Here is a 23,694-nt window from a genome sequence, read left to right on the forward strand (position 1 = left end):
TAGAGGCGCCAGAGGCGTGAGGGCCCGACGACAGGGGGAGCTGGGAGAGGCGGCCCAGACCCGGGGCGGCGGCCCAGACCCGGGGCCAGGCCTGCAGATCCCCGGATGCACGGAGTTCCCTGAGCCTCAGACCCTCTGGCCATGGTGTGTAGCTTGTAGGGGGGAGGTCCAGGCCCCGCCCGTTATAAATAAGCATTGAAAGCCTCTGGAGTGTAAATTGATCCAGCTACTTTACAGAGCAACTTGCCAGTAATTAGTATAGTTTTAACTAGTAGTCCAGTTAAGCACATATTCTATGGCCTAGAAATTCTACTTCTACCCCGTTTCCCTGAAAATACAACAGTGTCTTATATTAATTTTTTCTCCAAAAGTTGCGCTAGGTCTTATTTTCAGGGGATGTCTTATTCTTTCCATGCGCTAGGTCTTATTTTCTTTTTTTCTTTTAAATATATTTTATTGATTTTTACAGGGAGGAAGGGAGTTAGAAACATCGATGAGAGTCATTGATCAGCTGCCTCTTGCACCCCCCCTACTGGGGATATGCCCGCAACCAAGGTACATGCCCTTGACCGGAATCAAACCCGGGACCCTTCAGTCCCCAAGCCGACGCTCTAGCCACTGAGCCAAACCGGTTTCGGCTAGGTCTTATTTTCGGGGAAAAATGGTAGTATCTACCTTAGAGAAGTGCTTACATATATGCCAAGGAGGCATGCGGAGCACTGTTCATGGCAGTATTGTTTACAATAAAATCCCAATAAAACTGTAAACACCCTAAATGCCCATTAGCATAGCAAAAGAATGAGTAAATTGTGGTATATTCAAACAATGAAATAGTATTCAGCAGTTAAAATTAATGAACTGCAGCTGCATGAAAGGTTAAATGTAAAAAAAATAGTGGAAAAACAAAGCTTATTGCTATTATAAATACTAGAGGCCCGGGGCACAAAATTTGTGCACTTGTGGGGGGAAGGGATCTCTCAGCCCCCTCTCACAGTCTGGGAGCCCTCAGTATGTCTGACTGCTGGGTTAAGTCCGACTGCCCTCCCCTGCCAGCCCGATCACCCTTAACTGTCCTCCCCTGCTTGCCTGATCACCCCTAACCACCTCTGCCTCGGCCCCCACCACCGTGGCTTTGTCATCTGGAAGACATCTGGTATAATTAGCATATTACCCTTTTATTAGTATAGATAATAATAAAAGCATAGTATGCTTATTAGACCAGACAGCTGAATGAGCTTCCGAATAAAGCTGGGGTTGTGAGAATTTCCTGCTAGAATAGGATAATACCATATAGATATTTTTTAAACTTTAGGTATTTTTAAATTGATTTTAGAGAGAGGAAGGGAGAGACAAATATGAAAACACTAATTGAGCCGAAGCTGGTTTGGCTCAGTGGATAGAGCGTCGGCCTGCAGACTGAAAGGTCCCAGGTTCGATTCTGGTCAAAGGTATGTAATTTGGTTGCCAGCACATTCCCAGTAGGGGGCGTGCAAGAGGCAGCTGATCGATGTTTCTAGCTCTCTGTCCCTCTCTCTTCCTCTCTGTAAAAAATCAATAAGTTATATTTAAAAAACAAGAACACACTAATTGATTATTGCCTCTTGCATGCACCAGGTATCAAACCCACACGAGCCCTGACCAGAACTGAACCCTCTACCTTCCAGTGTATGGAACCCCTGCACTCCGAGCGAGCCACACTGACCAAAGCTAGAGAGATCTTTAAACACACAAATCAATGTTCTGTTTTGTTTGTGGATACGTACATAGAAGGAAACAGAAAGAGAAGGGCTATCTCTGAATCAAATATGGCAAGAAATGAAAGGCAGCTGGATTACAAAACATATAGCAATTTAATGGGTCCAAGATGAAGGCTGTAGATTGTTGGTAAATAAGCTCCCCCCGGAAAGCAGTCTGCGACACACACACGAACTGCCTGCTCAGGGCCACTCCGCTCGCCCCGCTGCCTCCGTGCTCACCAGGACACGTTCTTTCCAAGTAATTTATAAGTAATTGCGATTCCCACCTCTCTCCTGCCCCTGCACCCCCACCCCTGGGCAGCAGGACAGAGGCCCTCAAAACACGTGGTCCGACTCCACATCCGATTAGGGAAGGGCCCTGTGAGGTCTCTGCTGGCCTCAGGCGGGAGGGCAGGAGGCTGCTCCCTGGAGAAGACCCCGTCTCAGAAGAGGCCCAGGTGAAAAGACCCCTCAGCCGCCTGCCTGCTGACGAGGGGAGGGGTCCAGAGGACCAAAGCTGAAGCTGACAGCATCTGGGGGCAGAGACACTCAGCAAACCCGGGGCCGGGGGCACCTGCCTCCTCAGCTGCAGCTGGCGTGGTCGGATGCCCTTGTACCCTGGCTACTTGAAGAGCTGTTATCAGGCCCTGGGCATCTCAGAGCCTTCCCGGCACCCCCTCCCTGGAGCTGGAAGCAGGGGCACTAGGACAGAGTGCCAGGGCCTTCAGGCTGGGTGGGATGTCATATTGTAGGAGGCTTGCTTCAGGGTCTCCAGGAAGAACTCCTCATTTTCCAGGAAGTCTCGGTCCTGAAAGGCAGAGCTGGGTGAGCACCCCCTCTGGCCCCTCCCTGTTCACAGCCTCGGGGCCTGCGTGAGGTGATCCCGGAGTGCTCACTCAGGCCCTTCCCCACTCACTCCCTGGCTCTGGGCAGCTGTGAGCCGAAGGGGGGTCTGGGAGGAGCAGGCACACTGGAGTGAAAGACCAGGTCTGTTCTGGCAAGGCCACACGCTAGCACATGACGTCACTCTCTAAGCCTGTCTGTAAACTGGAGGAGAGCATTTCCTGCCTGGAGGCGGGGGGAGGAAGGCTTCAGTACAGAGCCTGGACACAGGAACTGTCACTGCTACCACCGTGAGGGACAGCCGGCCACATACAGGCAATGGCTTTGCACAGAACCTGGCCTGAGATGTCCCTCCGGGGTGGGCTCAGCCCTCCTCAGGGCCAGGACGCACTCCTCTCTGACTGCCCTGGGTGGTCCGTTACCAAGGTGCCCACGAGGACCCTGGTCCAGGGGGAGTGGCGGGCCTGGGTGGGGTCCGCCTTCGCTATGGGATGCTTACCTGCTCAGCTGAGTGTTTCATCAGCACCAGCTTGGCGTGGAGAAGCGAGGAGCCCAGGGTGGCTGGGGGCTGGGGGCCCTGAGGATTGGCGGGAGCGGGAGCCACGATGGCTGAAAAGGCTGCGGAGGGGTCAGGGGCCACATGTGGGCGGGAGAACAAGCGGCCACAGCCTGCCTCCCGGGCCTGCTGACCACTGCGGGCGGTGCACCCAGGCCCCACCTTCTCCACCCGGGACTTTACCCAGGAACCTATTCGAGGGAAATAGCCAGGCGGAAGCGCAGAGCTGTACGCACAGCCTGTCGCGGACGTGCTGTTTATCTCCGTGACAAAAAGCCACCCAGGAGAAAACCGTTAAAAGCATGGAACAGCCTCACGATGGACACTCACAACGATTAGAAGTTATGGTTAGATGTTTAATTTCTGATGTGAAAACATGTCTGGCATGTATATTTCCAAATAAAAAAACCCAGGTACAAAACAGTGTATGACGTGATGTCAATTTTGTTTTTAAAAACACACAGGCAGTCTGGAACACACACCACACACCAGAATGTTAAAAGTGCTTGTCTCTAGAGCGTGCGGATAAGAGTGACACTTTATTTTAAAAGTTTTCTTCTATTTCCCAATGCGTTTTTCTATAATGAACACGCATTACTGTGTAAAGACATATGAACGAGGTCACTTTAAAACCAGCTGGCCCCTAACCTGAGTGGAGGGAGGCGTGGCAGGACGCTCCTGGCACTGCCCCCCCAGGAGCCACTTACCACTCGTGCCGGACGCTACCAGGCCTGGGGCCTGGGCAAGTGGCCCCATGGGGCCGAAGGGCAGGTCCTGCCGAACGTGGTCCAGCTGCAGCCTCTGCTGGGCCAGACTCAGGTGCTCCTGTCCCCGTCCGCGGAGAGAAGGACATAGCTGTGAGGGTCTGAAGGTGGGGCGTCGGTGGAGCCAGACTGGGAAAGCAGGAGCTGGGGGGGTGGGGGGGGGGCTTGCCTGCTGCATGTGCTGCTCCTGCTGCTGCAGCCGCTCCACCTGCTGCCGCACCAGCTGCAGCCGGGCCTGATGCTCCGACTGTACCTGCCGGGCCTCCCGCAGTGCCTGCTCCCCCTCCTGGTACTTCTCCGAGGCCACCTGCGGGAGACACGGGGTCAGCCAGGTGGCCCGCGGACAGGGCACTGCGAGCCCAGCCACCGCCCAGCGGAGCCGCCGGGACCTGGCTCATCTTCTCCACCTCCTCGGAGCGGAGCCGGATGCGCAGGGCAGCAGCGCGGACCCTCTCCTTCTCCTGCCGCAGCTCCTCCCGCTCCCGCTCCAGAGCCTCCCTCTCGGCCGCCAGCTGGTCCTCCTTGGCCCGGAGCTCACTTGCCCGGATCTTCAGCTCCGCCTGCTCCTGCAGGTGGCAAAGCCTTCACTGCCGTGTCCTCCGGGAGCGGAACTGGGCTCTGCTCAGGGTTGGAGGAGCCCCTGGCCCGCCCGCCTCATTGCTGTGGCTCCATCTGATCCTGATTCTGGGAGAAGGGTGGGGTACGGGGGTCCCAGAACCAGTCAGGGAGGCCAGGGCCATGCCTCGGTGCTGCCCTCACCGCGGGCCCAGCTTCTCTGAACCGTTTTTATATCTAGGCCATGGGGATGTGATGAGGACTGACTGAGCATGTGCGTGAAGCAGGAGCACAGCAGAATGAGTTGTCACTGTTAGGGTTGCTGTTGCTGTGCCCTGTGCTGAGCGGACGGGCCTGAGGCAGGAGCAGCGTGAGGGCGGAGGGAAAGGGCGGGCTGGCGGCCCGGCTCTACCTTGGCCAGGCTGATGAGGGTGCCCTCCCGCTGGGCGTCCGCCTGCAGCGCCCGCTCCGCCTCTCGCTCCGCCCGCTCTTTACTCAGCTTCTGCTGCGCGAAGAACTCGGCCCACTCGGCCGCCAGGCGCCGCCGCTCCTCCCCGCACTTGTGCATGACGGCCTTCTGCTCCTCCAGCAAGGCGCTCTGGGACGGGGGCCAAGGTCAGGGGTGAGTGTCCTCGGCATCATGGCGGGCATGGCAGCTGGAAGCGGTGTGGCTGGCTCACCTTGGCCCTCTCCAGCTCCTCCCGCTCCATGGCCAGCTGCTGGGCCGTGACCTTCCTCTGCTCCTCCAGGGCGCGCTGCGCGGACTCGGCCTTGGACTGCTCAGCGCTCACCCGCCAGCGCTCCTGAGGCCGGGCCCAGAGTGAGCCCGCGGCTCCACGGCCCCGCCAGGCCTCCCGCTGCGCAAAGCCACCTGCGCTTCCCACGCGTCACAGACATTTCCTTTCCAGAGGCGCGAGGCGAGGGCACGAGAGGGACTCGGCCGACCTCACCCGCCAAGGCCAGGGCGTGAGGAGGACCAGGCAGACCCTGGGTTCGCGCCAGGGCTCAGGCTCAGGGCCTCTGCTGGGAGCTCCGGAGGCAGCAGCACCCCTGGTCTCTGAAGCGCCATGGACAGCACACGCCTCGGCTCCCATCAGCCAAGCAGGCGAGGAGCAGGTGGGCATGACGCTGCGCGTGCCAGGGGACGCAGGGCACACACAGCGTGAGGTGAGAAGCGGGTGGCCTGGCCCGAGGTGCCCAGTGAGGCCTGAGTACACGGCGCAGGACACAGACCCTCTCTGTCTACACTGCTAGTCCTCAGCACCGGGGACAGTGCCAGGGCGCTCTGGCTAGTGGGTAATTTTCACTTTTTTCTTTATTGTTTCATGTAGTTTAATCTCTTTCAGTGAAATAACATGGTAAAAAAGACAGGTATTTTTAAAAGACAACAGCTCCCTCTTATCTGTAAGCTATGTAGGGAGTTCAACATCTCTCCCAAGGTCACAGGCCCAGGAGCCATGACAGGTTCAAGTGGCTGGAAAGACAGTGGGACGTCATGGGTTGGGCAGGGGGGCTGGCGGCCGTGGCGAGGACACCTGGGGTGGTGGGGATGGGGGGCCAGGCAGGAAGGGCAGGAGACATTGCAGAGAAGTCCCGAGGCCTGGGCGGGGAGCTCCCTGGTGCCCTGGGAGCCGGGCCCCGCGGTTAGGGCGGCTCACCTGCTCCAGCAGCCGGCTCTGCTCACTCAGGCGGGCCTCCATCTTCCCGATGACCTCCTGGAGCCGGCTCCGCTCCTCCTCCATGTCCCGCTGCTGCAGGCCCAGCCGCTCCTGCAGTGCTGGGGCAGCCACAGGACTCTGAGTGTCCGCCCCCGGCCCCCGAGCCGAGGGCGGGAGGCAGGCCATGCGGTACCTCGGAGCTGCTTGTCCTGCTGCCGGAGGCCCAGCTCCCGCTCCTGTGCGGTGGTGAGGTGTGAGGCCTCCACGCGGGAGGACAGTGCGTTCAGGCTGCTAGAGAACTTCTCCATCTGCTCGATGACGCCATTCAGGGACCTGCGGACGATCCGGTCACGCTGGCCTGGGGCCCCCGGCACCGCCCCGCTGGCAGGGCCCGGCCCTCACACGTACCGCGTGTGGGAGGTGGCACTGGTGACGGCATCGATCTCCCGGTCCTTCAGCTGCTTCAGCCGCTGCAGCTGCTCCTCGTGGTCCTTGCGCATCTCCAGGATGGAGGCCCTGCAGCCGGGAGGGCAGGCTGTGCAGCCTCCGGGAGGAGTGTGCCTCCGGCCAGTGCTCCGGCCTCCCCTCTCCCTGGCCTCCTCCGTTCCCCGCTGTCAGCCTTCAGTGCCTGGGTGCCCAATGCCACATCCGCTCTCTGCGGATGTTCCGCCGTCATTCCCGCGGAGGAGAAGACAGGCGTGCCTGGACCCTGGCCCATCAGCCAGCTCCCGATGGGCCTTTTCTTCGTTTGGCTCTCACCCCGAAAGGCAACCAGGCACACGGTGCAAACCACACCAGGTCCGTCTAGAAACGAGACCTGAGAGGCCCAGCCAGCGAGTGGGTTGACCTGGGCTGAGCTGACCGGCCTGCTTGCTGCTGCCAGGCCCAGCCCAACCAGCCCTGTGGGTACCCACTCCCACCTCTGTAGGGGCGATGCCCCTCTGGATGGTGGGATGGGTCAGTGTGCTGGCCTGGGTCCTCACCTCGGTTCAAAGGCACGGCGTGGGGTTGCCCTGGCCACCCGAGAAGCCGCTCCCCCGCCCGCCTGGGTTCCCTCACCGCTGTAGCTGCCGCAGCCGCTCCACCTCCTGGTCCTTCTCCTGCTCGGCGGCCGCCAAGCGCCGCTGGTGCTGGGCGGTGAGCTCGGCCCGGGCCTGCTCGGCCTCCTGGCAGTGCGACAGGTACTGGGCGGACAGCTCCTCGTTCTCTCTCCGCAGCCGCTCTTCCCGCTGCTGGTAGGAAGTTTCTAGCACCTTGATGCGGCTTCTGCCAACGGAACACCCAGCTGTGGGGCTCGAAGGTGAGGGTGGCCATGGGAAGGGTCCCCTCACCCCCACCCCCCCGAGCACACGGCTGGGGCAGGCAGGAGCCTGGGGAGCCCCGAAGGCTGGGGCAGGGGTACCTGTGAGCATTCTCGATGAGCTCCAGGTCGGCCTGGTGTCGCAGCTGCAAAGTCTCCAGCAGCAGCTTGTGCTGGGCCCGCTCCAGCTCCAGCTTCCGCACCTGAGGCAGCGAGAGGGCGGCGTGGGGTGGGCGGCAGGCCCCGCAGGTTCCTGGGGAAGCTTCCGGCCCGCACAGCGACGCCTGCCCCCCACAGCCCTGCCTCCACCCTCACCGGCCCAGACCCTCACCTGGGCCTCCAGGTCTGCCAGCTGGGCCTGGCTCTGCAGCAGCTCGGCCTGGAGCTGGGCGGTGCCACTCTGAAGCTGCAGCTGGGCAGCCAGGAGCTGCTGCTGGTACCCTGTGCCCGGCGGCAGGCTCTGCGCCAGGGGCGGCGGCAGCAGGGACTGCGAAGGAGACACGCTCCAGGGTCGGCAGGGGCAGGGACCAGCAGAGCTCAGCTACCTCGGGCCCTCTGCTCACTGGGCCCCCCAGCCCTGCACCTGACCGGGGGCTGCAGAGGGGGCAAGGACATGACACCGAGAAGCCGAGGAGGGGCCCCGGAGCGTCACGTGGTCACTCAGGTCTGGTTAGGAGAAAGTCCCTCCTTCCTCAGGAGCATCCTCCAGACGGGCAGACTCCTAGACCAACGCTTCGGCCCAGCAGCCTAGTGACCACCAAAGCCTACGATGCGCCTTCCTGCTTCCTGCCCGCCCACCCCAGTGCCAAAGGCCTGCTCCTGTGGCTGGGCTCCTCAGGGTCAGAGGTGACGCCGCACCCGGGAAGCAGTGGCGGCATGGAGGGCGGGGCAGGAGAGAGGAGGCTTTCTAGATGGGGACGGGAGCACCCTGGCCACGCCGCCTGGTACCACCTCCACTTCCCCATTCGGGCTGGCAAGTTGGCACCGGCTCTGCCCGACCAGGCTCAGTGCAGGGAACGGGGTGGGAGGGTCGGGTGCGCTGACATCTTGCAGGCCACCAGGTGGACCCGCTGCCGCCGCCTCTGCGCGGGACCTACATCCTGGGGCTGAGACCAGTCCTCTCTGCCCGCCTCCCTACCTGGACGGGCCCCGCCGGCCCTGGGGGGTCCTGGGAGCTCGGGAAACGCACTGCAGGCTCTGAAAACAAACAGCAGAGAACTGAGCAGGACCGAGGCCCACGGAGGCCCACGGTCTGTCTCTGTCCCTCTAGCATGTGTGTATGTGTGTGCATGTGCATGTGCATGTGTGTACAGTGTGTGCGACCCCGGAAGGAAGCTCAACGTGCCTCTTTCTGCCCAGATTTCACCCCCAAAGCAGAAAACAAACCAGTGCCGGAGAGGTCTCCAGGGACTGTGTCCTTCTTTGAGTCGCCTGCATCGAGGGCCAAGGTGGCTGGGTTCCAAGTCCCGGGGGCCCTGCGGACACGGAGGGGTGGCGGGAAAGGAAAACCGGTCACGTCCTCAGTGGGAGGGCCTGGCTGCACCCACAGAGGCCTCCGTGAGCAGAGATGGCGGCTGCAGGAGGCGCCTTCATCTGGGGCTCAGTCAAGAGGAGGCCAGGTTGGGCCCAGCCCTCTCCTCACCCTCAGCCCTGGCTGCACGCACCCCGAGGCGGCAGGCTGGGCGGGCGGCTTTCGTGCTGCTGGCCCTGCCGTCCCTCCAGCAGCCACTGGCTCGGGCCCTGGAGCGCTGGCGACAGGCTGGCGGAAGACTTCTCCTGCCAAGTCCGAGCCCCTGTGCCGAGAGGAGGGAAGACGAGCAGGAGGTGGCGCTCTGCACCCGGCCCAGCCCCCGCCCCTGGAGACAGCAGCCGGAGCCGCACCTGCTGGGAGGGCGTCGGCCCGCTGCCCGCTCCGGGACCTGGCCCTTAGAGGCCGCAGCACCCTCTTCTCTGGCCAGGCCGCGGGCCTTCTTCCGGGACAAGGCGTGGCTCAGCCAGTCCTCCTCCTCCTCCTCCTCCTCCGCAGACGCTCCCGGCTGGGAGGGCTGGCCGGCTGTGGCCGGGGGACCTGCACCCTTGGGCGGTGGCGGTGCCCCGGAGGAGGGGGGCGGCCCAGCGGGGGCAGAGCGCGGGCCGGAGGCAGAAGGGGGGGGCCCGGAGGGTGCGGGGAGTGCAGGGCCTCTCCTGCGGGGCTCTGCGGTGGGAGAGGGCGGGAGCAGGTCCTCGTCTTCGTCCTTGAGGCCCAGCCAGTCAGCGCCGCCCTTCCTGGGGGGGCTGGGGCTGGCTGCTGCGGGGGCGGCCTGCTTGGAGCCTGGCTCTCCCTTGCGGTCTACGCCATCTTCTGCAAAGAACCTGCTTCAAGACAGAGAGGAGGGGTCGAGGGCAGGGCAAGCAGCCTGCCCCAAGAGCCCCCATCGGCCGTGCCCTCTGCTGTGGGCGGGTGACCGCCAGGGGCTCGGCACAGCCTGAGGCCTGTGAGCAGTGCTCGCACCGGATCAGGGGGCAGCGGGTGGCACAGACACCTTAAAGCCATCGCAGGAACCGGGACAATGCCATGTGCAGACCAGGCCCAATGCCAGCCCAGGCACACCGTCCAGAGGGAAGCAGCCGGTCAAGTGGTTTCCGGGCAGTCACTTGGTGCCCGGCGCCTGGACTCGCCGCTGCCTGTGCCGCCCGGCAGCAGGGAGGGAGGGTGCTTCGGGCACGGAGGGCTATCCGGGGAGAGAGGAGGCACCACCCCGACACAGCGGAATGACAGCAACTTGAAGGCCGGCAAGGGCAGGAGGGAGTTCTCTGTGTGGCTCTGACAGCCTTCCTGTCAGCTTGAGGTTATTTTAAACACGAAGTTTAAAGTACAGACTGGGAGAAAAGCCCAATCCCGACAATGCTCTTCCTCCTGCGGAGGCTGGGAGGGAACTGGGCCCTGGCTCCTGTGCACGAGGGACGGGCGGCCTCCCTCTGCCTCACACCCGAGCCAGCCCCTGCGGGGCAGCCATGGGGGCGAGCCGCTACCTGCCCGGCTGCCGGCGGGACTGCCAGCCCTCGGAGGAGCCCACGGTGGGCTGATAGGCCCCGAAGGTGAAGTCCTCATCGGCCCAGGCGTCTTCTCTGTCTGTGAACGGAGGAGCCTGTGACCTAGGGCAGGGGAGCGGCCTGTCCTGGCAGCGTGGCGAGGAAGGCTGTGCAGGCGAGGCTGCTCTGCAAGAGGCGGGCGAGGGGCTGGGTGTCACCCGTCCAACACTGGGAGCCCCGGGGAGCCGGCGGGAGCCCCCGGGAGCCACGGGGAGCCGGTGGGAGCCGCAGGGAGCCGGCGGGAGCCCCTGGGGAGCTGCAGGGAGCCACGGGGAACCAGCGGGAGCCCCTGGGGAGCTGGTGGGAGCCGCAGAGAGCCGGTGGGAGCCCCTGGGGAGCCTGAGGGGAGCTGCCCATGGCTTTTGGTGAGACCATGAGCTGCGTGTGGAACGAGAATGCGCCAAACCCTGGCGACGCTGTGAGCGGCGCTGCGAGGTTTGCACACTGAGCTGCTGCCTATTCGCAGGCAGAGGATGCAATGAGGTGTGACCCTGTGTTTATCAATGAAATGCCGAAAAAGGAAAAGCAGCAAGAGGGAATGAGGTAATTATTATCTCAGGACACAGTCTCCTTTGTAAACGGGCACAGTGTGTGGGTCCGGTGCACAGCTTAGTTCTTATTAGGGGTGTGGCAAAACCTCTCTAGGGCCCCCCCTCCCTGTCCCGCAAGCTTCCTCACCCTGTGGCCTCTGGCTCCTCCTGTCCAGCTTGAACTCCAGGGGCTCCCCGGTGCCCGGACGAGCCCGCTGTGTGGGGGCAGCGCCTCGGCCCAGCAGCTCCTCCAGCTTGGAGCGCGCAGGGCGGGGCCCTTCCCTGCAGGACGGACCCAGGCTGGTACATGAACATGGGGGGCTCCTCGGGGCACGCCGTACCCACCCTCCAGCCTCGGCCAGGGACGCTGCCCTCTGAAGGTCCTTACTGGTCTCCTGGCTGCCTCCTCTCCCCTCTGGGGCTGTCTCCGAACCCCAGGGCAGCCATGAGGTCATCATCATCGTCAAAGAGCGATTCTCCTCTCTTCCGGACAGGGGTGTCCCCAGGAGTGAGAGGAATGGAGGGACCTGAGAGACAGCACAGGGCAGTGCCCGGCATCCGCCCTCAGTGGGACAGCAGGCATGGGGGGTCTGGTCTGCCACAGACCTGATCCCCAATTCACCCCACCCCCAGGCTCCCCCCTCCGCCTCCCCGCTTCTTAGGATGAAAGATCTCTAGGTCCTGGACGTCAGGCCTGCGGTCCCCGCCTGGCAGGCCTCTGCTCTGCACCGGAGCATCCGCCCCTGCTCCTCCCAGGACAAGAACCGCCCCCCTCCCCGCCCCCACCTTGGTCTCTGGCTGCTGCCGGGCTCTTTCCGGAAGCCGCTTTGCTCTCCGTCCCGGGCAGCTGCTTGGCGGTCCCGTCGTCCTCGTCGGAGAGCAGGCCTGCCAGTGGGTCTTCCAGGTCTGGGGGGAGCACAGCTCAGACCGACGCTGCGCTGGGGCCACCGCGGCCTCCCTCCTCCCCCGGCCCCTCGGCATCGGACACAGAGCGGGCTCCTAGCAGGTGGGACGCGGACAGGGCCCTGGGCCTGAGGGCCAGCGTGACTGTGCCAGGCTGGCCGTGACCCCAGACCCTGAGCCGGCATCGGAAGAGAAGTCCGACGCCTGTGTAGCCGCAAAGGGAAGGGCTCCCCTGCACTTTACAAAGGCTCCCACGCGAGGCCTGGCTCCGAATTCTTTGCAAACAAGTTCCCCCAATGCCCGGCGAAGCACCTCAGTCCGCCCTGGACTCGTGAGACCAAACGGTCTGACATGCACAGCACCTGGGGTGCGGGCAAGTCTGTGTCGCCATGGCTACTCCCCCCCCCCCCCCCCCCCAGCTGGAGTGCCCAGAGCGAGGCTGGAAGCTGTGGTACCTTCGAGAGAAAACTTCTTGTACTGATGCCCGAAGCTGCTGGGGGAGGGGGAGGGCTTCTTGGTGGGTATGGCGTCGCCTGTGGAGAGACGGCAGGTCACAGCCGGGGCTGGCGGGGGGCGTGCATGCTCCCAGGTGAGCTCAGGGCTGGCCGTGGCTCAGCCATGGGCTGTGTCTGCTCTCCCTGTCCGCACTTCTGGCCGGAAACATGGCGTCCAGGGACACGGCCTGGGAGCTGCACAGGCTGCCACAGAACTCCGCGCCACTCAGGTGGCTCCTCCAGGAGCTGCCACTGGGCGCAGAGGGACGGGGACAGCCCTAGGAGGAGGCTGGCTTGTCCCCTCCCACCGTGAGCACACACTCTCACACACACACACACACATACATACTCACACTCACACATACACACACACACTCTCACACACATGCACACACACGCACACACACATACTCTCTCTCACACGCACACACATACATACACTCTCACACACTCACACACGCACACACACACTCACACATACATACTCACACTCACACACACACACACTCTCACACACATGCACACACACGCGCACACACATACATACTCTCTCACGCACACACACACACTCACACACACACACCTCACACACACACACACACTCTCACACTCACACACACACACTCTCACACACACTCACACACAGACTCACACACACACACATACTCTCACACACACACTCTCATACACACACACACTCACACTCACACACACACACACACACTCTCACACTCACACACACACACTCACACACACACACACTCACACACACACTCACACACACTCTCACACACACTCACACACACACACACACACACTCACACACACACTCACACACACACACACTCTCACACACACACTCACACACACACACATACTCTCACACACACACTCTCATACACACACATACATACATACTCTCTCACGCACACGCACACGCTCACACACACACATTCTCACACTCACACACACACACTCTCACACACATTCACACACAGACTCACACACTCTCACACACACACACATACTCTCACACACACACACTCTCATACATACACACACACATACTCTCTCACACACACACTCTCATACACACACACACTCACACACTCACACTCACACACACACACACTCTCACACACACTCACACACAGACTCACACACTCTCACACACACACACATACTCTCACACACACACACTCTCATACATACACACACACACATACTCTCTCACACACACACTCTCATACACACACACACACACTCTCACACTCACACACACACACACTCTCACACACACTCACACACACTCACACACTCACACTCTCATACACACACACACTCACACTCACACACACACTCTCACACTCACACACTCACACACACGCACTCACACACACACACTCACACACACACACACGCACTCACACACACACACTCACACACACACACACACACACACACACACACAGTCAGCTCTGGCCTCGCCCTCCGCCATCTGAGGCAGAGAACCCCACTGGTGGGAGAGCTCCCGTCCCAGCATCTCCCGCGCCCAAGCCTCCCGCGGAGGCGCTGTGACCTCACCTTCCTCCCGGGCTGCTGCCGGAGCGGCGGGCTGGGGGCTGCTGGGCTCCTGTTTCCCAGACCCCTTGGCGGCGCCTCTGCCAGGGGCCAGAGAAGACTTCTTCAGGCCCAAGAGGTCAGCGTCCATCTCGTCCAGATCCTGGAGAAGCGGGGGAGGGAGGGACCCACGCGCTCAGCTGCCAATGCCTCCGGGCGCAGCACTGAGAACTGGAGCCTTAAACGCCAGGGTCAAGGCCAGCCTGGGAGCTGACCTATCAGAGGACAGCTGGACGGAAGGGGACTCGGCGGGGTGGAAGCTGAGAACCAGCTCCAGAGGAGATGGTCTCCCGTCTGCCCACCAGGTGGTGGGGGAGGGATGCAGCCAGGGAAGGCTTGGGGTGGGGTGGGGGTGGGGGGCTGGCCTTGTCAGAGGCCTGGGCCTGCTGTGTCTGCGAGGAGAATCTCTGAACCAGGAAACCGGACTCATCCCCAGAGGGCAGAGGGCAGCCGCTCCATTCTTGCCCGGGGAAGGGCTCAACCGCCATGTGAGAGGGACTGACGGTGTGGCAGGAAGTATCGGCGGCCCAGCCCAGCCCAGCCCAGCCCAGCCCAGCCCAGCCCAGCTACCAGAATGGCTACTAGAATGGCTACCAGAATGGCTACCAGAATGGCTACCAGAACGCAGACGGCACAGCTCGCTTCCTACCTTCATGGCCTGGAGCAGAGCCAGCGGGTCTGCCTCTGAGATGTCGGAGACCTGAGGCCAGGGGGGAAGGACGGGTGTTAGTCCAGGGCCTGGAGCCGGGCCCTCGTCCCCGCGCCCCGCTTCTGTGGGCAGCAGAGCTCGCCCTGGGCTCACTCGGAGCCCGCCGCGGCCGTGGGTGCTGTCTGATGGGACCGGCCCGGGTGGGGCCCAGAGAGCGCGGCCTCCCCCCGGGAAGCCGGCTCCCGGCCTCAGAGCTGCGCTCCCTGCGGGGGGCTCCTGTGGACACCCCGCTCCGCCTCCCAGGCCGCCCCGTCACTCAGTTCTGGGGCTCCATGGAGGGGACGGGAGGGCCGGCCAGCTCACCTCGGCCTCAGCTCCCGCGGGGTCGGCCATGGTGCCGAAGGCATTGTGCTCCGGGAGGGACCTGCAAGGGGCGGAGTGAGCACCGCTCCGGGCGCCGGTGACTGCGGAGGGGCCGGCCTGGAGGCCAGCGCCCAAGCCTCTTCCCCAGGACGAGCTGCCGAGAGGAGCCTCCCAGGCTCCAGTGCCCTGACTTTTACTTTAAAAAAAAGTAGAGCCTCGCCGAGACCAGTTTGGCTCAATGGATAGAGCGTTGGCTTGGGGACTGAAAGGTCCCAGGTTCGATTCTGGTCAAGGGCATGTGCCTTGGTTGTGGGCACATCCCCAGTAGGGGATGTGCAAGAGGCAGCTGATCGACTCTCTCTCATCGATGTTTCTAACTATCTCTCTCCCTTCCTCTCTGTACAAAATCAATAAAATAAAAAATAAAAAATAAAAAAAAGTAGAGCCTCTTCAAAACCAAGTCTTAAAACCCAACAGGCAGGAGAGAAACATCTGCGTTAGCTACAATGGGGCGGGGGTGGGGGTGGGGGACACGGACGGACAAGGCTCCCTCCTACCGCTCAACTGTCAGAATCCCAACAAACCACGAAAAGCGCCATCTAGGCATGCGCCCGGCAAACTCATCGGCCCACAGAGCCAAACATCAACAGCACGACCACTGACATTCTTTGGAGAGCCACGTTTTTTAAACTTAAACTTCTTCTAAGGCCACTTCTTCAAAATAGGCTCGCCCAGGCCGTGGTGTTTTGTGGAAGAGCCGCACTCAAGGGGCCAAAGAGCCGCCTGTGGCTAACGAGCCTCGGTTTGCCCACCGCTGATCTGGGGCAGTCCTCTGGGCTCAGAGGGGCTCAGGAACCGCCCGGGCACACAGAAGGCAGCAGGTGTGGCGAGACTGCGGCCAGGGCTCTGCCCTCCAGTTCCACTCTCTTCCCGCTCCCCGCCAGCTGCTCCCTGACCAGGAGCTGAGGGAGGAGAGGAGACGCTGGCACTGAAAGCGGGCACCATCAGTGGCAAGCAGGGGCGGGCGGGCGGGTGGAGGCCACCAGGCCCTGCTTACTTTGTCCTCGCCCTCTCGGAAGGGAGTGTCTTCTCTCTGGCCCGCGGCGCCAGTCTGACAGGCTTCTCCGGCAGCGTCACTGGAAGGAAAGGAAGCAGAGGAGATTCGCTGGGCTGCCGAGAATCGGAGTGAAGAGGAAAGGGGTGCGGGTCCCCCAGCAAGCTGGCTCCCAGACCTCCCGATGGAGGAAGGAGATGGGTCCCACAGGCAGCTCCCATGTTATCCCTTCCCGTGTTATTCCCATGTTCCTCAGCAGCTCTGTCCCACAAAGCCAACTGGTGGCACATGAAAAGCCCCGCCCCCACCCCCATGGAAAAGCAGGAAGAACAATGCACTTCCAGGCCCACGGCTGTCGGCTGGACCCAGGGGCTGCGCTTGGTGGGTGGCCAGGCGGGGACCTCAGCCTCGCTGCCCGGGTGCTCTGCGTGGCGCTGAGGCCCTGCTCCTCGGAACCGCGAACACGGACACACGGGGTAAGAGACGCATGCCCAGAACAAGAGCCGCCGACAATGTGCCAAGAAATGACCTTCTCCAAAGAGGAAAGCAAATGGGCAATAAACACACAAAGAGATGCTCAAAACCATCAGCCATAGGAAATGCACATCAGAACCACGATGAGATGCAACTTTACACCCACGAGGAGGGCTGAGTCCAGCAGACGGACAAGGGTGTGGAGAGCGGAGCCCGCCCACACCGCTGGGGAACCGGAAATGGGGCAGCTGCTGTCAGAGTAGGCTGGCGGGGCCTCAGGTGCCTCCAAAAACTAACCGCAGGGTCAGCGTCTAGCCCAGTAATTCTACTCCCAGGCTTATACCCCAGAGCACTGAGCACACACATCCACACAAAAACTTGTATGTGCATGTTCATGCATTATTCCTAACAGCCTAGGAACGTGTGGAAAACACCCAAAGATCCATCAACTAATGGCTGAATGAACAAAATGCGGCGTATCCGCACAGCAGAATATCACCCAGCCATGGAGAGGAACAGAGAGAGGGACCTCGAAGACATCCTGGTACATGGAAGAAGCCAGAGGCAAAAGCCACACACCACCGGATGCATTTTATATAAAATGCCCGAAAGAGGTAAGTCCGTAGAGAGAGAAAGGCCAGCGGTTGCTTAGGACTGGGGGAAGAGAACGAGGCTGACTGCCGATGGGCTGGGCTTTCTCTGTGGGGTGATGAAAACGTTCTGGAATTGGACTGCGGTGATGGTTGGACAACCCTGTGAATATACTTACACATACCCTTTAAAAGAGAAAACTTTATGTGAAATGCATCTCCATTAAAGCAGCAGCAGCCTAGACCAGGGGATTCTGGGAAGGGGCACTTACTCTCATCCCCCAGGAGGTCCTGAAGGACGTCATCGATGGAGCCTGGAACAGAGGGGGCGGCCGACGTGAGGCGGAAGGAGCGGTCCCGGAGCCCGCACCCGGGGCCTCGGGGCCTCAGACGCTGGCCTCAGGCCTCGTTCTCTCGCACTGGCCACGAGACATCCTCTAACTCCCCGGCAACAAGTCCCATCGCCTTATGGAGACCCCAGGGCGGACTGAGAACAACTTTTCCGAAGGACGATGGGAAGGTTTCCAGCAGAACCTACGTGTACGTGACACGCTGGCCACCGAGCCAGCCTTCCAGGCTCTGAGCAAAGCCAGCGTGTCCTTGGGAAAAGCGTCCGAGTTCATGGGCACAAACGAGCTTCTTTCATCTCCACAGCCCACTGAGCCCTTCCCCCGAGACCCTTCCCCCAGCTCCGGTCTGGGGGCACGCGGGAACCCCATCCAGCTCAAGGGCCTTCCCCACCTTAACCCCAACCTAGTACCTCTGGGTACAGACCCCAGTGAGGGGATTTTCCCCCAAGTCCCAGCTCTCCTGTACTTCTGAATTACGCCAAGGGCCACTGAGGCAGCATCAGGAGTCCCCTGAGGACAGAGCTGCCCCTGGGGTTATGGGGAACCAACGGGGACCTTCAGACACAGACACCTGTAAGTTACATCGGGACCAAGGTGAGGGGATTCCTTCTGGTTCACGGGCGATGTTCCGTCTCTCCACTCACCCTTCAATCCTTTCTTGGCCTTTGGTGCCTACGATGGGAGAACGAAACCAAACAAAGAATGTTGTGGAAGCTGAGAACACAGGACGAAACGCTTTGCCTTTGGCTAAGTCCCCGGGGGAAAGGAACACACGAGCCCGCCCTGCTTGCCCAGTTTCCGAGAACACACTCATTCCGAGCATGGGCACGGCCCCATTAACGTCGGGGGTGCCACGGGGGCGCCCCCTCCCCCTCCGGCACAAGTCTCTCCTTCTCCCTGAATCTCAGATGCCACTGGCAAACCCTCCCAGCCAGAATGCTTCCCTCTGTCCCACAGCCCAGCTCCACCCCAGCCACAGGCTTTACAATGCTTCCCTCGGGGCATGCTGAGGCCCCGAGACAGGCCTGCTCCGAGCATAACAAGAAGCTCATTTCGAGCTGAAACCAGTGTTGCTCAGTGGATAGAGCATCAGCCTGCAGACTGAAGGGTCCCAGGTTCGATTCCGGTCAAGGGCATGTACCTTGACTGCGGGCACATCCCCAGCGGGGGGTGTGCAGGAGGCAGCTGGTCGATGTCTCTCTCTCATCGATGTTTCTAACTCTCTATCCCTCTCCCTTCCAGGGGTCCTCAAACTTTTTAAAGTGGGGGCCAGATCACGGTCCCTCAGAGAGCTGGAGGGCGGGACTATATGAACTACTAATTCCTACTGTAACACCTCGGCTGCGCTCACTGCCCAAAAAACCTGGCGGGCCGGATCAGACTCCTCTGCGGGCCGCATGTGGCCCGAGGGCCATAGTTTGAAGACGCCTCATAAAAAAGTCAATAAAATATATTTTTTTTAAAATTAAATTTGAGACCAATGCGACTCCCGTCACTCTCCTCCAGGGACCACATCCGGGTCCCCGCCACCAGCCCCACAGCACTCCGTGCAGGCAGCACCTTGGGGTGGGCCAGGTCCACATGCCACGCGCCTCACCCTGCACGCTGCCTACCATCTCACGGCTTCGGGGGCTGCGTGCGGCTCCTCACAGCGCGATCCAACTCATCTGAACTCTGCCGCGTCAGGCTCCTGCTCCCTGGTGCAGGCGATCACAGGGGCTGCTCAGAAGCGTGCCAGAGCCACGCCTGTACCCCAGGCCTGTCACGGCTCCCGCACTTTGCCCATTGGAGGCCGAAACCTACTCCCTTCAACAAAACGTTCCTCACGGGGAGGCATCCAGGTGAGAAGCCAAGTGCTCTCGTCACCTGATGAGCTGGTGTGGACTCGAACCAAGTGCAGTTTTCCGCCTCCCTTACCGGAAGGAGGAGGTGAGACGGCAGGTGCCATCTCAGAAAGGAAGTGGGGCCCGGCCTTGTGGCCAGCACCCCTGCCCGGGCCGCACCAGGCTGCCTGGGACGCATTCAGCACAAACAGCGGCCTGGGTGCTGGCTGCCCCCTGACAGGACACAGTGTCTGTCACACGTGGGAATCTCTCCCTTCACACCAGCTGCAAGCCCCGCTCGCCCCTCTTGGGGGCTGTTTCCTCGAGAAGGGTCCCTCTTCCTGCCCGCGCCCGGGACCGACCTGCGGGCCGCCCGGGAAGGGGCCGGAGGGGGCCATCGCTGTGTCTCCGCTGCCGGCCTGTCCTGTGATTCGGATGCAAAGTTTATCTGGGGTCACACACAGGGGCCCCTCGGAGTGCTCGTGTCTCTTTCCTCCGCGAAGGCCATGTTCACGACCTAAACGTGCAAACGCGCTTCCTCTCGCAGCGCATCCAGGCCCGTCCGGCCACTCCCGGGGGGCGGGACCGCCCCCCAGGCCGCGCGGATCCCTAAGAGGGAGGCCACGAGCGCCATCTGGTCGGCGGCGGTTTGAAAACCCCGGGCCTGCCCCTGAGCACCGGCCCTCCGGGGGCCATGCCCTCGGCCCCTCCGCGCCCCCAGCCCCTCTCCACCCCAGCGCCGCCGCCGAGCCTCCCAGCCCCTGACATGCCCCGGGTTACGCGCCCTTCCCTCCGGAGGCGCAGCCCCCGGGACTTGGGCGAGCCATAGCCCAGGGTCCCGGCCCGGCGCGGTCGGGCCTCCGCTTCCGAACCCAGTCGACGCCTCTCTCACGGTCGCCCGGACTTCGAAATACGAGGCACGAGGCATTCTGGGAGTTGTAGTCTGCGCCCCGCTCACCTGCCGGGACCAAGGGAACAGGGGACGCTAATATGAACTACATTTCCCAGGGTTCCCCCTGCGCGGCCGTTAGTCGAAACCCGGCCTCGGGTCACCACTCGGCCGTTGCTAGGAGCTGCCTCAACGCCGCTTTGGGAAAAGGGCCCCTCTGGCTCCAAGGCGAATACATCTGGGTTCTAATACCGAGCACTCTCCTGTGTGCTGAATCGTGAGTGGGAGGGCGTGTTAAGTTTAGAAGATTGACACGTTAAGCCATAATTGTGTATTTATCCCACATTCCAAAGCTTAGGGAAGTGGCTGTGACCTAACTGTTCAATTAAAATCCACGATGCAACGCCAGAATGAAACCCAGTACCAGTGGCCGGCAAACTCATTAGCCAACAGAGCTGCAAACCGCGGCTCGCGAGCCGCAGTTTGCCGACCACTGCAACACCATCACCAAAAAAGACACACAACACTTTTTGTGTTAATTACAGGTTTTATTAGGGGTCTTTCGACTTAACAAAGGAAAAAGGGGTTAGTGGTTTGGCTTACCCGGAGGCCAGTGTTGGTGGGTCACTGCTGTCTAACCGCCACTGACATGCTATGGACCCGGGCACCTTGTACTCCTGTCCCCGCTGAATGCCAGGGAGGGCAACAATGCAAGCCAAATGCAACTTGTCCAGGAAAAACCAAACTCAAGCCACAAGTAAAAGGAAAAAGGGGAACAAAGAAATTATACATGCCAAGGGATACAGGTCCCATCCTTGAATCCACAGCAACTGTAAATAAATGGTTTTCACAAAGTAGTCAGCAGTCTGAATATTATGTGGAAGATTTGTTACCTAATCTATGAAAGTCAAGAGTATTGTGGCAAAAAACTTACTTTGGTTCAGAATTTTTAAAAATATTTTTGAGAGAGAACCATTCACTTGTTGTTTGTTCCACTTCTTTATGCAGCCATTGGTTGATTCTTACATGTGTCCTAATTGGGGATTGAGTTTACAAACCTTGGCCTACTGGGACAATGCTCTAACCACCGAGCTACCTGGCCAGGGCTGGTTCAGGTTTCTTAAAATCACTTTCAGTTTTCCATGGTTTCCTGAAGTAATGAATGGTTCACTTAAGGGAAAATCACACAAACAAAAACCCTTAGAATCTAGGAATGTGCCAGCCTGCAACAGCTAACATCTGGTAATTCACTCTGAAGATTCCTTATAATTATAAGGGATTCCTTATAATTCCTTATAATTCTATAATCCAGTAACAGAATTTAATAAGTATGCACAGCTATTGGGTCGGCAACTAAGTAATTGCGGATTTTAAAAAAGAAAATCAAAGACAATTTTTTCATGGAACTAAATAACTTTATTCTGTAATGTAATGCCCATTTTGATCAATGACCTTTTGCCATCTTTCAGGCAGCATCATAATCCCACGTTCAAAAAATTTCTGGTTTTTATTAGCAAAAAACTGAATCAGGTACGATTTGACATCATCATCATTATTGAAATTTTTACCATTCAAGGAGTTTTGTAAAGATCGAAACAAAAAGTAATCAGATGGTGCAAGGTCAGGACTATATGGTGGATGTGGCAAAACATCCCAACCAAGCTCCATTAATTTTTGCCGAGTGACCAAAGATGTGTGTGGCCTTGCATTGTCATGATGGAATACAACACCTTTTTGATTTGTCAATTCGGGCCGCTTTCCTTCAACTGCATTGTTTAATTTCATTAGTTGTTCAATGTAGACATCAGAATTGATCGTTCGGTTGGGTGGTAAGAGTTCAAAGTAGACAATTCCTTTGTAATCCCACCAAACTGATAACAAAACCTTCTTTTGATGAATATCAGCTTTTGATGTTGTTTGAGTTGGTTCACCTGGCCTGCTCCACGATCTTTTCCGCTTGATATTGTTGTAAACAACCCATTTTTCATCGCCAGTTATCAGTCGTTTTAAAAATGGATCATTTTCATTACGTTTCTTTAGCAAATCGCAGCTGCTAATGCGTTGCGTTAACTGTGATTCTTTCAGTTCGTGAGGTACCCATGTATTGAGTTTTTGAACATAGCCAAATTGTTTTAAGTGATTTTCAATGCATGTATGTGATACATGAAGCTTCTCTGCAATCTCACGTGCTGTACTGTGACAGTCCGAATTGATTATTGCTTTGATTAGGGCGTCATCAACTTCAACTGGACGACCAGAGCGTTTTTCATCTTTGAGTGAAAAATCACCAGAACGAAATTTGGCAAACCAATTTTGACACTGCCGTTCTTTTAAGGCTTCGTCACCATAAACAGCACATAACTTTTTATGAGCTTGCGATGCGTTTTTCCCTTTGCGGAAATAAAAAAGCAAAATATGACGAAAATGTTCCTTTTGATTTTCCATTTTTCAAAGAACGCCAAACAAAAAGTACAAAACAGATCAAAAAACTTTTTTTACTGATTAACAGCTGAATAGCCAACTATCAAATAACAAAATGTGTTTTACATTTGTACTACGTCTGCAAATCTAAAAATTCAACTGAAGCCATGTGTGAAACCCGCAATTACTTAGCTGCCGACCCAATAAAAGCTAAACTCCACCACCACCATTTTTATTGACTTCAGAGAGGACAGGAGAGAGAGAAATGTCAATGATGAGAGAGAATCATTGATTGGCTGCCTCCTGCACGCCCCACACTGGGGATCGAGCCTGCAACCTGGGCCTGAGCCCTGACCAGGAATCGAACCATGGCCTCCTGGTTCAAAGGTCGATGCTCAACCACTGAGGCATGCAGGCTGTGAGAAACTACCAGCACCATTTCATTTATTTACTTATTTAAATATATATTTTATTGATTTTTCACAGAGGGGAAGAGAGAGGGATAGAGTCAGAAATATCGATGAGAGAATCATCGATCAGCTGCCTCCTGCACACCCCCCACCGGGGATGCACCCGCAACCAAGGCACATGCCCTTAACCGGAATCGAACCTGGGACCTTTCAGTCCACAGGCCGACGCTCTATCCACTGAGCCAAACCGGTTTCGGCCCACCACCACCATTTTAAAATGAAAAAATCATTTTAGTCATTTATCTATGACTTGGTCTAATCCTCCAAGTAAAATATTGAGTAGTAAACATTCAATTAGTTGAGATCTCGGTGTTACTCCATGAAAATGACTAACACCTTTCTGGGCATCAGGAGAATAAAAAACTCCTGCTCTGCTGAAACGTTTTTAAAAATCGGGACTTTTTTAAAACGCCGAGGGACAAATTGTTAAAAATCGGGACGGTCCCGCCAAAAGTGGGATGTCTGGTCACCTTAATCTATGGCCAAGTCTGCCTCCTCGGGAACAGCAGACTGGACCCGCTGCTTCCTGGTCAGCCCTCAACAAACCAGTTCTGACCGGACAGGAGCGCTCCTGGCTCCC

The 23,694-nt window shown here is 58.8% G+C and overlaps 1 protein-coding gene across 7 annotated transcripts; it reads right to left on the bottom strand.

The window, feature by feature from the left end:
• Positions 1-1,827: 1,827 nt before the first annotated feature.
• FBF1 (Fas binding factor 1) lies at positions 1,828-20,227 on the bottom strand. 7 transcript variants are annotated; one of them, XM_045572112.1, is made up of 30 exons: positions 20,125-20,227; positions 19,697-19,758; positions 18,156-18,183; positions 17,434-17,475; positions 16,101-16,179; positions 15,044-15,104; positions 14,681-14,731; positions 13,996-14,134; positions 12,373-12,450; positions 11,801-11,920; positions 11,403-11,541; positions 11,163-11,296; positions 10,425-10,524; positions 9,294-9,767; positions 9,077-9,205; positions 8,799-8,887; positions 8,551-8,609; positions 7,744-7,899; positions 7,515-7,615; positions 7,172-7,378; positions 6,521-6,628; positions 6,306-6,445; positions 6,113-6,231; positions 5,135-5,257; positions 4,867-5,052; positions 4,289-4,465; positions 4,069-4,206; positions 3,843-3,960; positions 3,079-3,197; positions 1,828-2,544 (listed from the first exon to the last, which is right to left on the bottom strand). In XM_045572112.1, the coding sequence occupies exons 1-30, from the start codon at positions 20,159-20,161 to the stop codon at positions 2,461-2,463; spliced, it is 3,597 nt and encodes a 1,198-aa protein (XP_045428068.1). In that variant the 5' UTR covers positions 20,162-20,227; the 3' UTR covers positions 1,828-2,460. The 7 variants fall into 7 exon arrangements, with proteins under 7 accessions (XP_045428068.1, XP_045428067.1, XP_045428066.1 ...); XM_045572111.1 differs by having other exon boundaries at positions 9,294-9,764; positions 20,119-20,226; XM_045572110.1 differs by having other exon boundaries at positions 20,119-20,226.
• Between the last annotated feature and the right edge of the window lie 3,467 nt (positions 20,228-23,694).

This window comes from Pipistrellus kuhlii, unplaced genomic scaffold (genome assembly GCF_014108245.1).
Source record: "Pipistrellus kuhlii isolate mPipKuh1 unplaced genomic scaffold, mPipKuh1.p scaffold_m20_p_44, whole genome shotgun sequence".
NCBI classification, from domain to species: Eukaryota; Metazoa; Chordata; class Mammalia; order Chiroptera; family Vespertilionidae; genus Pipistrellus; species Pipistrellus kuhlii.

Bases quoted from the DNA above. Each gene is read 5' to 3' on its own strand.
- FBF1 (XM_045572110.1), bottom strand. From the start codon at position 20,161: ATGGCTCGCCCAAGTCCCGGGGGCTGCGCCTCCGGAGGGAAGG. The intron at 14,135-14,680 runs GTAGGAAGCGAG...CCGCTTCTCCAG, and splicing joins CTCTGCTCCAGGCCATGAAG to GATCTGGACGAGATGGACGC. The intron at 2,545-3,078 runs GTAAGCATCCCA...TCTGCCTTTCAG, and splicing joins TGAAACACTCAGCTGAGCAG to GACCGAGACTTCCTGGAAAA.